The 13,202-nt window shown below is 44.6% G+C and overlaps 1 protein-coding gene across 6 annotated transcripts in view; it reads left to right on the top strand.

Moving 5' to 3' along the window:
• ARHGAP23 (Rho GTPase activating protein 23) overlaps positions 1 to 13,202 on the top strand; it is a 138,644-nt gene that overhangs the window by 82,743 nt on the left and 42,699 nt on the right. For all 6 annotated transcript variants that reach the window (XM_044002236.1, XM_044002238.1, XM_044002235.1 and 3 more), the window contains 6 exons: positions 245 to 382; positions 3,781 to 4,080; positions 5,018 to 5,079; positions 6,012 to 6,142; positions 6,402 to 6,523; positions 6,904 to 7,059. In XM_044002236.1, coding sequence (XP_043858171.1) covers positions 245 to 382; positions 3,781 to 4,080; positions 5,018 to 5,079; positions 6,012 to 6,142; positions 6,402 to 6,523; positions 6,904 to 7,059 — 909 coding nt within the window. The remainder of the gene's footprint in view (positions 1 to 244; positions 383 to 3,780; positions 4,081 to 5,017; positions 5,080 to 6,011; positions 6,143 to 6,401; positions 6,524 to 6,903; positions 7,060 to 13,202) is intronic.

Raw genomic sequence — 13,202 nt, 5'->3', positions numbered from 1 at the left:
TTCCTAACAGTGTGACACCTTGGGAGGTCATATCCTTTGCAACTCTCCCACGTCTCCTTGTGTACGTCTTATGATTGCAATACTGGAGACTCAGAGAGGTTAAATAAATTACTCAAGATTTCACAACAAATTGAAGAAGAAAAAGACCAGACTTAGCGCCTCCCCCCCAAAAAAAACCCCTAAGAATTATTTGAAGAGGTATTGGTGTGGACTCCTGATTGACCTATTTTCCTTTTAATCTCAGTCCTTGGACAGTTTGGGCACATCAGAAGATGCCCCCTCCAAGAGGCATTCGACCTCTGACCTCTCAGACACAACTTTTAGTGATATCAGGAGAGAAGGCTGGTTATATTTTAAGCAGATCCTCACCAAGAAGGGGAAGGTAAGAGAGGGAGGGTCGGGGTCATGGGTGGGGGTGAGTGGGTGCAAGTCTGTGGGTTGCTATTTGTCTGACCCCAAATCCCTTGTCTCAAAAAAGTAACAGGGGGAAGGGGCAGATTTCAAAACAAACTTTACAGGGAACAGTTCTTCAGAAGGTAGCTTAGGAACCAGAGGAAAACAGCTTAAATTGCAGCTTGAGATCAAGGTTAGATTCCAGTTCAATTCAGTAAGAATGTTTAGTGTCCTAGGCATTGTACTCGGTGCTGAAGACAGGTACAAAGACGAAACTAAAACCAAAAAACTTCCTAACTGGAGCTTGGACAGCAGAGTTGAATGTGTGTCTGTCTGTCTGTCTGTCTGTCTGTGTCTGTTATGGTAGTGACCTTAAGCAAATTACCTTTCCTTTGTGGGGGGGGCCATACGTTTCCTCTTCTGTAAGATGAGGGAGTTGGACTAGATGACATCTAAAGTCCCTTCTAGCTCCAAGACCAATAGGATCCTTACATCCTAAGGAGGTTGGATAGAGCACATTTTACATGTCGATAAAAAGATGATCCAGGGCTTTGCTGGTAAATATTTAACAACAGGGCTCTTAAAGGGGGGGGGGAGGGATGATGTCCCTGTGACACATTTTTTATTTCATCTGCAGCATGAACATTTCCCCCCATCACTTTAAGTCTAGGCACTTACCAGATGACAAATCATTTCTGAGGTAGAAATGCTCACATTGAAAGTGGAACAGTCGTCTCTGGAGGGCTGATTCTAGCTGGCTCCAGCGCACCCCTAGATTGATCCCACTGGTTCTCAGGTGACTCCCTGGAATGGCTCTAGCCCCAAACTAATCCCTTCAGAACAATTAAAAGTAAGATATAAGGGTGGGGCATTGTGTACTGGCGGGGGAGTGTAGAGGGGCTCCCAGAGATGCTAATGCTAATGGATACTTCCAAGATCCTGGGGTAGGATCCTGGAGAAGTGAGGTAAGGGGAACCTGGAACTCAGGAAAGGGAGCTGACTGTGGAGGATATGGGGGGTATTTATAGACTCTAGTAGATGCTGGGTTGGGGGGAGCAGTCTGGAAATAGAGGAAGAATTTCTTAGAATAAAGCTTCCTTTCCCCCCACCAGCCCCCCCATCCTATTCCCCTTATAACATCCTTTATGGTTGCTCACTAGGTTGTCTTTCTTCTTCAAATATACTCTTGCCTGTTTCAGGAGGTTATTAACAAATAGGAAAAGTAGCACCAGATTGGGATTTTAAAGAGAAATCAGGGAGATTGGATTATTCATCCCAGGGATTATCCAATCTACATATTGGGCAATTAGGCACGCCCAGTCCCAGTCCCATAAATGCTTACTGCACTCTTCACACGTTGTAATTAGTTCATTTACTCATTCTGGTTAAGTGAGTGAGAGCCCCTTCCCCCAAATTGACCAGACGTGAGTAGAGATTTGAGGAAGGGAGGAATGGGAAAGGGTTGGGGTTTTTTGGCGGGGAGGGCTGTCCAAGCCTTTGGTTTTGTTTTTTTTCTGCTTTCTTGGAGACTTTGGAAGTCATTAAGTACTAATGATAACTGACATTTAGCTCCAAAATTTGCAAAACAGTTCACCTACATTACATTTTTTGTTTTGTTTTCTGGTTTTGGTGGGACAATGAGGGTTAAGTGACTTGCCCAGGGTCACACAGCTAGTGTCCAGTGTCTGAGGCCGATTTTGGACTCAGGTCCTCCTGAATCCAGGGCTGGTGCTTTATCCACTGTGCCACCTGGCTGCCCCTTCATCTAATTACTTATAAAGATAGTTTTGACATTTATTTTTTTATAAGATTTTAACTTCCAGATTTTTCTCCCTCCCTATCTCCCATCCCCCCTTCCCCAAGACAGCAAGAAATCTGATGTAGGTTATTCATGTGCAATCATGTAAACATATATCTACATTAGTCACATATAAACATTCTTTTGAGAAGAGGCCCGTAGGCTTCACCAGTGGTCCATGACACAAACAGGATCCAGAACCTCTGACTTACATTATCTCACTTGAGTCTCACAACAACTCAGTGCTGGTGTTATTACAAGTATTATGATCTCCATTCTACAGATGAAGAAACTATGGCTCAGGGTTGTTATTTCCCATGGTCACACAGTTAGTAAGTGTCAGAGGTGAGATCTGAACCCAAAGTCTTCCTGATGTCAGTCAAGCATTTTTATTTACTTCAATAGACTGCCCCTCTTTGAATGACACCTCATTTCTTTTTCTTTCTTTCTTTCTTTCTTTCTTTCTTTCTTTCTTTCTTTCTTTCTTTCTTTCTTTCTTTCTTTCTTTCTTTCTTTCTTTCTTTCTTTCTTTCTTTCTTTCTTTTCTTTTCCTTTTTCTTTCTTTCTTTTTTTGCAGGGCAGTGAAAGTTAAGTGACTTGCCCAGGGTCACACAGCTAGTAAGTGTCAAGTGTCAAGTGTCAAGTGTCTGAGGCCGGATTTGAACTCAGGTCCTCCTGAATCCAGGGCCAGTACTTTAACCACTGTAACACCTAGCTGCCCTAAATGACACCTCATTTCATGCTATCCTTTCTGTTGCCCCCCTTTCTTTAGATCACCTCAGATCTCAGTTCCTTCCACAGCTCGGGTATGTGGAGAGATTGGGTGTTCAGAGATAACCCATAACATTTTGTGATTACACAGACAACCCCTCTGATTTCTGTTCCGCACATATAATCTGCCAAACTGGAGCAAACCATGATGTGATATTAAACAAAAAGAGAACATGCCTCTTGGGGTCAGGAAGGGGGTGTTTTCCACCCCAACCCCTTTTGGTCATCACTTAGGGGAAGGAACTCTTAAGGCCTTTCCCTTTGGGAAGCCTCTAGTATGATGAGAGATGCAGTTGGTCCCTTCCTTCAGGAAATGTGCTGCTGTAAATTAGATCTTTACTGAATTGGAGAGGCAGGTGGTACAGGGGAGAGTACTGGACCTGGAGTCAGGTGACTTCTACTATTTATTACCTGTGTAATCTTGGGCAAGTCTGAAATTTCTTCATCTGAAAATTGAGGGACTTGGGCTAGGGAACCTCTGGGGTCCCTTCTAGCTCTAAAACCATGATCCTGTGGGTAGCCAAGAATTGAACAAGGGTTTGGGGGAACCATCTAGAAAAAGGAAGTGTGCCTATGGCCTGGTTCTCTGCCACCTCACTCCCATTTCTCCCCATTTTCTGTTGGATACTCAGAGGCCCAGCTGAGTGACACTGCCTTAAAGGAATGGAATCCCCTGGAAAGCAGCTGCCCCTGGGCATCAGCAGGGATAGGGTCTGGGTGGGCTGAGGGAGTGCTGGGAAGAGGGGGGCAGTTGTAAGTTCAGGTTTTCACCTCTCTCTCTCTCCTCTCTTCCCTCCCTGTCTGTGTGTCTTCTGCAGAAAGTGGGTGGTGGCCTGCGCCAATGGAAACGTGTCTATGCTGCGCTCCGGGCACACTCACTCTCCCTGGGCAAGGAGCGTCGGGAGGCGGGCACGGCGGCGGGCGCAGGTGAGGAGGAGACGGCGCCCGTCTGCATCAGCTCGTGCCTGGTGGACATCTCCTACAGCGACACCAAGAGGAGGCATGTGTTCCGGCTCACCACCGCTGACTTCTGTGAATATCTCTTTCAGGCTGAGGACCGGGATGATATGCTGGGCTGGATCAGAGCAATCCGGGAAAACAGCAGGGCCGAGGGCGAGGTGAGGGCCAAGGCGCCTCCCACTACAACCACCATAGGGCAGTAGGGACCTTCTCTCCACGTGCCTCTTAAGCGATTAGAAAATTTCCCACTCCCTTCTATGCCCATCTCATCTACTCTGATTGGACAAGTGAGGATTTCCCTTTTCTGTGGATCTTAGAGGATGAGATTGATTACCTTCTCCCTCCCCCCAAGCCCCCAAAGGCAGAGTTGGCTCAGGTTACCTATCCGGTAGGACTGACCTGGAGAGACAAGGATGGATAAAATGACCTTGGAAAGAGATAGAGAGGCCTGGCTATTGGAGGCAGCATAGTAGCTATCTGTACACTTCCCCTTGTGTTAGGAGCAGGCATGGATTGTGTTAATGTCAACTGAGTTCCTTTTTGTGGCCCAGAGGAGAGGCCAGTGCCCTCAGAATTGGGCCCAGTGAGCCCTAGCTCCAATCCATTAACACTTCCTGGCTTTGCATTGAAGGGCAGGATCCCAGTGGGCACTTCCGGTTATCTTACCCTTTGACCTCCTTACAGCCTCTCAGAGAAAAGTGGGCTTGTTCTTTCCCCTCTGCCCCATAGAATGGGGTCTGCCTTGAGAAACCCATATCCAAGGAGACAGTATGGAACAGAAGCATAGACCTCTTTTCTCTTTTCCTTGGGTGGCCACACCCAAGTAGTAGTGGGGATGTCCAGTGATTACAGATAAGGGTACCTCAGTGGTGCCTCAGGATGGGAGTAGGAGTTTGCCCTAAGGGTTCACCTTTCTGTATTTTAATAGGAGAAAGGGTATGTTGGAGCAAGTGCCAAGAATGGGCTTTGGGGGAAGAGAGATGCCTGCTACTTCACTGGGCACTCATGTTTGGTGTATTCTTTCTTTTTTCCCCATCCTCTCTCCTCTTCTCTGCCTCTACTTCTCTTTGTTCTTCCTCCTCTGCCCCTCCCTAGGACCCTGGCTGTGCCAATCAAGCTCTGATCAGCAAGAAGCTTAATGACTACCGAAAAGTAAGGTGAGGAACACCAGGTCATCCATCACTGCAGCAGGGTGGTGGAGTACTGGACTTGGAGTCAGGAAGACCTGAGTTCAAATCTAGTCTCAGATACTTACTAGCTATGTGACTCTGGGCAAATCACTGCACCTCTTACTTACTTCACTTTCTTCTGAATGAGGAATAATAAATGGGGACAATAATAGCACCTGTCTCTTAGGGTGGTTGTGATGATCAGGTGAGACAAGATGGATGAAACACTTTGTAAATGCTAGCCATTATTATTATTTTTTTAATGTATAAGGTATTTTATTTTTTCCGTTAATGCTAGCCATTATTAACCCTGGTCTTTTCCCCTATGCCCTCCCCCTCCTAACTGGAAATGGCCTTAGGACAGAGATGACGCTGTAGGTTGCTGTTTTATATAACATCCTGGCCTTGGGGATTACAGTTCGCCCTCGGGCCTCAGTCTGGTCCTTTGTAAAATAGAAGAGTTGGGCTAGATGACCTCTGAGGTCCCTTCTAACCCCTGATAGCTTGTGTTTCCATGGGTGGACAGAGTAGACTATGGGGGTGCTCTACCATTACAGCAGCAGTGGAAAGAGCACTGAACTATAAGTTCAGGGTCAGGAGATTCGGATCTGCCACTAATTGGTTGGGTGACTTTGGATAAGTCACTCACCCTCTCTGTATCTTAGTTTCCTCTCCTGTGAGATGATGGGGATGGATTAGATGATCCTGGGAACACTTATAGCTCTGCTGGAGGCCACATGTAGAAGACAACGGAGCATGTGTCCTGGGCACCTTGGGCCTGCTGGGAAAGAGCCTGCCCACCTTGTCTATGTCTTGGAATGGATGAGGGCAGCACTAGTGGGGTGGGTCCATCAGGCTCAGGGAAAGGAGTGTTCTCAGGTGGTAGCCTTCAAATGAAGACCTGTCTATTTCTTTCCTAGCCATATCTCTGGCCCCAAAGCAGACTCCTCTCCCAAGAGCTCCCGAGGAATAGCGGGGCTCAAATCAGAGCTCCTAAAGCAGAATGCTCCCCGATCTCCCAGGACCCACGATCCTCCTTCAGGGACCAAAGGTAGGAAACTGTAAAATAGGAGGGGCCTGGGGAGCCTACCATGGGATGGAGGGGAGAGGCTTTTGGGGTGGTTGTTTGAGGAGAGCAGACTTGTATCCTTTATGTGTCCTCATGAATATACATGTGTCTCTATGGGATCACCTGGCAGATATGTATGTGCTTGTATGTCTGCATCTGGACTAGTGGTGGATCAATGTCTCTGGCTCCCCAAGTAACCACTGTGTGCTCTTTCTCCCCACCCCTACCTTGGCACCCTTAGATGACAGTGCTGCCACCTCGAGAGCCCCCTGGGGCATCAACATCATGAAAAAGAATAAGAAGCCCTCCCCAAGGGCATTTGGGGTTCGTCTGGAAGAATGTCAGCCTGCTGCTGACAACCAGGTGGGGCCTAAGAACTTGGGAGCGGTGGCTGGGATCAAGGGGCTGACACCAAAGGCTCAGAGAGAGAGAGAGAGAGAGAGAGAGAGAGAGAGAGAGAGAGAGAGAGAGAGAGAGAGAGAGAGTGTGTGTGTGTGTGTGTGAAGTTATTTGGAAGGAAGGAGGCTTTGGAGTTGTTTTACTCAGAACCCAGAAACACCCATACCCACACCCAAGTGGAAAAAGGGAGGAAAATATTTCTTACCCACCTCCTCCCAAACATACATCCCACCCCCTGAACTTTGCCCAGGTCTTGTTGAGTTTCCCCACCTCTTCTGCCTCCTGGCCCCTCTTGTACCTTTTGGTGACAGCTTTAATGGCATTGCCCCTGTCTCTGTCTGCAGCGAGTACCCTTGATTGTGTCAGCGTGCTGCCGGATGGTGGAGGCACGGGGGCTCGAGTCTATGGGCATTTACCGAGTGCCCGGCAACAATGCTGTCGTATCTAGTCTGCAGGAACAATTAAACCGAGGGCCTGGGGACATCAACCTTCAAGATGAGGTAAGTCTATTGAAGCAACTCTTTCTTTTTAAAAAATCATTGTGTTGTTCTGAGTGTCTGGCTGAGGGCAGCAGTGTGGCAAAAGGCACTTGCTTACCTATGATTTGGTTGAACACTGTTGCCAGTTGAGTAAGCATTTATTGAGCACCTATTATAGCAGGCCCTGTAGATCTGTTCCTCGTACTCCTCTGCTCCAACTCCTGCTGTGGCTCTCTGTTGCTTGAGTAAAGTTCAGATTTGTTTCCCTGGCATTTAGGGTACTGCCCCCACCCTCCATCTTTATTTCATGATCTAGTCGGATTGGATTTGCACATGCTCTGTACTCCAATAGAAACGGGAGCACTAATCTGTAGATAAAGATTCCCGTGGGCCACATGGTGACTACATTTTAAAATGTAACAAAAATCCAGGGTTCGTTGCATTTTAATTTACTTTATTAAATATTTCCCAGTTACATTTTAATATGTTTGGGCCACACTGGGGAGTGCTGCAGCCACATGAGGTCTGACACAGATTTGATACCAGTGCTCTACACTTTGCCATCTCCACACCTTTGTTCACGTGTTCCCTAGGCCTGAAATTTCCTCCCCAATCTCCTTGGGGCAGCTAGATGTTACAGTGGATAGAGTGCTGGGTTTGGAGTCAGGAAGACTCATCTTCCTTTAGTTCCAATTTGACTTCATATACTTACCATAGCTGTGTGACCCTGGGCAAGGCACTTAACCCTGTTGGCCTCAATTTCCTCATCTGTAAAATGAACTGGAGAAGGAAATGGCAAACCACTCCAGTATCTTTGTCAAGAAAACACCAAATGGGATCACGAAGAGTTGGATATGACTGAACAACATCTCCTCCTTTCTGTTGAATTCCTACCTATCTTTTAATGTCCAACTCAAATGCCACCTCTTCCAAAAAAGCCTTCCCTGATTTTCCCCTCCCTTCCTAATGATTTTTCCCTACTCAGACCTCAGCTAACTCTTTTCTTGTTCCTTTTTAAGGTATTCACTATATATTATATTTTATTTAATTATTTGGAGATGCGTCTCCCCCTGTATGCACTTCTAAGTTCCATTAGGTGGCCTAGTAGATAGAACACTGAGCCTGGAGTAAGGAAGACCTGAGTTCAAATCTACCTTTAGACATTTATTAGCTGTGTGACCATGAGCAAGTAGTTTAACCTGTTTATCTCAGCTTCCTTATCTGTAAATGAAGATAATAGCATCTGTCTTCCAGAGTTGTTATGAGTATCTAAAGAGATAATAATCACAAAGCATTTAGCACAGTGCCTGGCAATTGCAAAATAGGCATATAATAATAGCACCTACCTTCCAGAGTTGTGAGGATCACATGAAATAATATTTGCAAAGCCCTACAGTGCTTGGCATGCAGTAGGTACATTATAAATGCCTTTTCCCTTCCTATGAGAGACTATGTGGCTATGTTATATCTTCTCAGGGCCTAGTACAAGACTCTGGTCAGTGGTGTGTTGGAGCCAGTTTGAAGGGCTGGAGAAGCTGATTGTTATATTTTCTGTGTGAGCATTTATGCCTCAGAAATGGAAACATGCTGTAAATTAGGGCTTTATGTTTTGCTTTGTTGATTGTCTAGACTTGAGAAAGTGATGGGGAAGATATAAATAATGCAGATTACACTTAAAATCATGTTGTGGGCATACACCACCCCCCACCAAAGCTGGTTGTTAAACATCTATCACCACAACCCTATGTCTACACCCAGTAGTTGCTTATTAGATTTAAGGTTAATAAATGTTTGTTGAATTGGTTTGTGCTTGAATGGGCTTGAATGCTTGCTTTGATAATATCTTCGTGACTTTGGAGCCAAAATTTGGTGCCATATTTCCTCTGTAAAATGAGAATCAACCCCTAAAAGGTCAGGGAAGGAAGAAGTGTGTGAATAGTCAGGGGATGTTTCCTCTAGAAAGAGCTTGAGGGGGCTAGGATTTGGAAAGGTAGGAAGACCTGGGGAGGCTGCTGAGGCACCATGATGAGACCAACATTGGTGTTGGAAGAGGAGCATTTGGTAAATGAGTTTGGGTTGTGGTGGAGGATACACAAAATTTGGAGGGGCTTTGTTGCTAGGCCAAGGAACCCCGTAGGTTCTTTAGGAGAGGGATAAAGTGGTCAGAGTTGTGTCACCTCCCCCTAGACTACCATAGTCATCTTGTTGTTCAGACATTTTCAGTCGTGTCTGATTCTCTGTGACCCCATTTGGAATTTTCTTGGCAAAGGTACTGGAGTGGTTTGCCAATTCCTTCTCCAGCCCATTTTGCAGATGAGCAAACAGATGACGATTAAGTGACTTGTCTGAGATGAAATTTGAATTCAGGTCCTCCTGACTCCAGGGCCAATGTTCTATCCTCTGTGCCACCTAGCTGCCCCCAGCTGCTTAATAAATGCTTGTTGAATGATGTGTACAGAATAGGTTGCTAGTAAAGAGATAAATTAAAGGACCCTTGCAGTAATCCAGGTGGGAATTCTAGATTGCCTAAGTAGTGTGAGAATTGAGAGAAATTGGATGAACAGAAACAAGTATTTGTTCAGTACCTACTATGTGTCAGGCACTGTGCTAAATGCTTTACAAATATTATTTTATTTGATCCTCACAACAACCCCAGGAGGTAGATATTATTATTATTATTATTTCCATTTTACAGATGAGCAAACTGAATCAGAGATTCAGAACTAATGAGAGACACTTCCTGGCTGTATGACTCTGGGCTTGGAATCAGGAAGGCCTAAATTAAAATATAGCCTCAGGGACTTACTGGTTGAGTGACCTTGGGCAACTTAACCTCTTGACTTCTTTATCTCAGTTACCTCAACTATAAAATGGGGATAACAACTGCATCTATCCAAAGTCACATAGCTTGTGTCTCAAGTCTTCCGGCCTTCAGGCTCAGTGCTCTATCCACTGAGTCACTGAGGTATTTAGAGATCTTTCAGAGGAACAAAAGATGAGACCTGATGCCATTAAGGGTGAAGGAAAATCTGGATGACAGGATTCTAAAGAATCTCAACTTTGAGTAGAATCAAATAAGGTAAAATTTATAGGGATAAATGTAAAGTGTTAATGCTTGGGCTCAAATAATGCATGTCCCAAGTATAAGATGAGCAAAGTATCAGCAGTTTGCTTGAAACTGATCTGTGGGTTTCAGGGACTACCCAAGCTTTATGTGAGTCCAGAGTATAAACCAGCAGCCAAGACAGCTTTTAGCCTAAAAGGCAAAACCTCCAGGAATTAAGGGATGATCATCCCAGAGGGTTTAGGCACTTGATAGATGATGCAGGGAGCACTGGGTTCAGTTTTAGGCTCCGTGGTTTGGGAAAAACCATGGATAAGCTAGAAGTCATCCAGAGAAGAGTAAATGGCATGATGATGAGCCTGGAGTTTGTGCCCCCTAGAGATGGATAAAGGAGCCAGGAATATTGAACCTGGAAAGGAGAAAACTCATTAGGGAACATTCAAAAGGCTATCTCCAGGGATAGGGGTTAAACTTTTGTTTGTTTCTCAGAAGACAGAATTAGGATAATAATAATAATAATAATAATTATTATTATTATTATTGGGGGGGCAATGAAGGTTAAGTGACTTGCCCAGGGTCACACAGCTAGTAAGTGTCAAGTGTCTGAGGTCAAATTTGAACTCAGGTCCTCCTGAATCCAGGACCAATGCTCTATCTACTGCACCACCTAGCTGCCCCCCAGAATTAGGATAAAGTGAGTGAAAGTTGCACAAAATCAAATTTAGGCTTAAGAAAAACCTTCCAAGTAGAACCATCCTACAGTGGAATGAAAAGCTTCTAGAGAGAAGCAACTAGGTGGTAGAGGGCAAAGAGCACTGGGCCTAGAGTCAGGAAGAACTGAGTTCAAATCTGGCCTCAGACACTTATTGGCTGTGTCTCTCTGGGCAAGTCATTTAACTTCTATCTGCCTCAGTTTCTTCAGCTGTAAAATAATATGTGTAAAGCTCTTAGTCCAGTTCCTGGCACATAGTAGGTGTTTAGTAAATGTTTATTCCATTTCTCTTCCCCACTTCATCCCAGGTCTTCGGGTGAAAGCTAGGAATGTTGTTGTAGTGGGCTGGTCTGTATGGCTCCTGAGGTCTTTTTCAGCTCTGAAGTCCTGGGATTTGGGGAGAGAGAAGAGTTGTCAAGATCGATGGCGAGTTTTTGAGAATAGTATTACCATAGTCAGAAGAAACAGGGAAGTGGAAGAGGAGGGCTGCTTTTGGAGGAGCAAGATGATGAATTTGGTTTTGGACATGTTGAATTTGGAATCATGTATGGGGCAATGCAGGTAGAAATGATGACGCATGCTTTTCTTGGTCAATGCTTGTGCCTTCCCTCTGAGATTATCTTCAGTTTATCCTGACTACATCTTGTTTGCTGTCTCCTCTGTTAAACTTGGAGCTCTTTGGGGGCAAGAACTGTTTGTGTTTTGTTTTGTATCCCCAGCATTTAGCTCAGTGCGTAGCGGTAGTAGATATTTTAAAAAGGCTTGTTGACTTGACTCCGTTAAGGCATTTGGAAATACGGGGGTGGAGCTTGGCCGGAGAAAATCAATATGAGAAATATTAAGTACTTACTGTAGGGAAGAGCATTATATTAGGTGGAATGGAGGCATTCAGTTAATTTATATACAATCAGCACTTTTATTTGTTTGTTTTTTTGGTGGGGCGATGAAGGTTAAGTGGCTTGCCCAGGGTCACACAGCTAGTAAATGTCAAGTGTGTGAGGTCAGATTTGAACTCAGGTCCTCCTGAATCCAGGGCTGGTGCTTTATCCACTGTGCCACCTAGCTGCCCCCAATCAGCACTTTTAAAATCACCTACTATGTGCTCAGGCACCTTCTAAATTTGGAGGATACAAAAGAAAAAAAACAACAACCTCAATCTCCTGCCTTCATGGAGATGCCTGCTGAAGCCCTTAGAAGAGGTTAGTTCTCTAAGAGAAAGTATATTGAGAGAAGGGTCAGTGGACTGAGGATTGAGCTTTGGGGAACACCCCAAACTAGGGGGCAGGAGGAGGAAGAGAATGAGTGTTTAAAGAGGTAAGAGTGAGCCAAGACAATGGAATAACCCTAGAAGGCCAAAAAGATGGGGGCAAGGTAGAGGATAGTGGCTCATGTGGGATCATTTCAAGAAGGGGGTGATCTATGAGGCTGATTTATGGTGTTGAATGCTGTAACCTAAGAAAATTGAGAAAAGGCCATTGGATTTAGCAATCAGAAAGTCATTAGTGACTTCAAGAAAGCAGTTTCAATAGACTTATGAGCATTAAAGGCAGGTTGCTGGAGGTTGGGAATAAATCTGGAGAGAAAGAGACATGCCATCTATTTGTTCTTTTGTATAACATTATCCATCATGCCCTTGGGGACCACAATTCTCTGTCTGGATTTCCAAAGAAAGGAGAGAGTGGATGGTAGCTAGAAGGGGAAGCAGGGATCCCCTGTGAGTTTGCAACCTCGTTGCCAGCCCTAATTCTTCACTCTCCTCTCCCCACATATTCTGTCAGTTGCCAATGTTTGTTGTTTCTATCTCCACAGCATCTCTGATATATATATATATATATATATATATATATATATATATATATATCCTCTCCACCACCAGAAGCTCATCCCCTCTTGCCTATATTATGATAATAACCATCCCACTCTCCAAATCTCTTCTCCCAACTATCCTCCATATAGCTATAAAGTGATTTTCCAGTTCTGATCCTTGGTAAATGAATCAAGGAGCATTTATTAAATGCTCATTATGTAACAGACCCTGTCCTAGGTACTAGGGGTGAAAATACAAAAAATCCCAAACAAACAAACCCAGCCACTATTCTTTTTTTCTCTTTTAAATAGTATTTTATATTTTCCAATTACATGTAAAGATGATTTTTAATATTCATTTTTAGGGAAAGATTTTGAGTTCCAAATTTTTCACTCCTTTCTCCCCTCCTCAAAACAGCAAGCAATCTGATATTGGTTATACATGTGCAATCATGTAAAACATATTTTCACATTAATAATGTTGTGAAAGAAGGAACAGAACAAAAGGAAAAAGACAAACACCCCCTCCCCCAAGTGAAAATAGTATGCTTTGATCTGCATTCAGACTCCATCATTTCTTTC

The sequence above is a fragment of the Dromiciops gliroides genome, chromosome 4 (genome assembly GCF_019393635.1).
Source record: "Dromiciops gliroides isolate mDroGli1 chromosome 4, mDroGli1.pri, whole genome shotgun sequence".
Classification (NCBI taxonomy): domain Eukaryota; kingdom Metazoa; phylum Chordata; class Mammalia; order Microbiotheria; family Microbiotheriidae; genus Dromiciops; species Dromiciops gliroides.
This window is presented reverse-complemented; position numbering and strand designations above follow the sequence as displayed.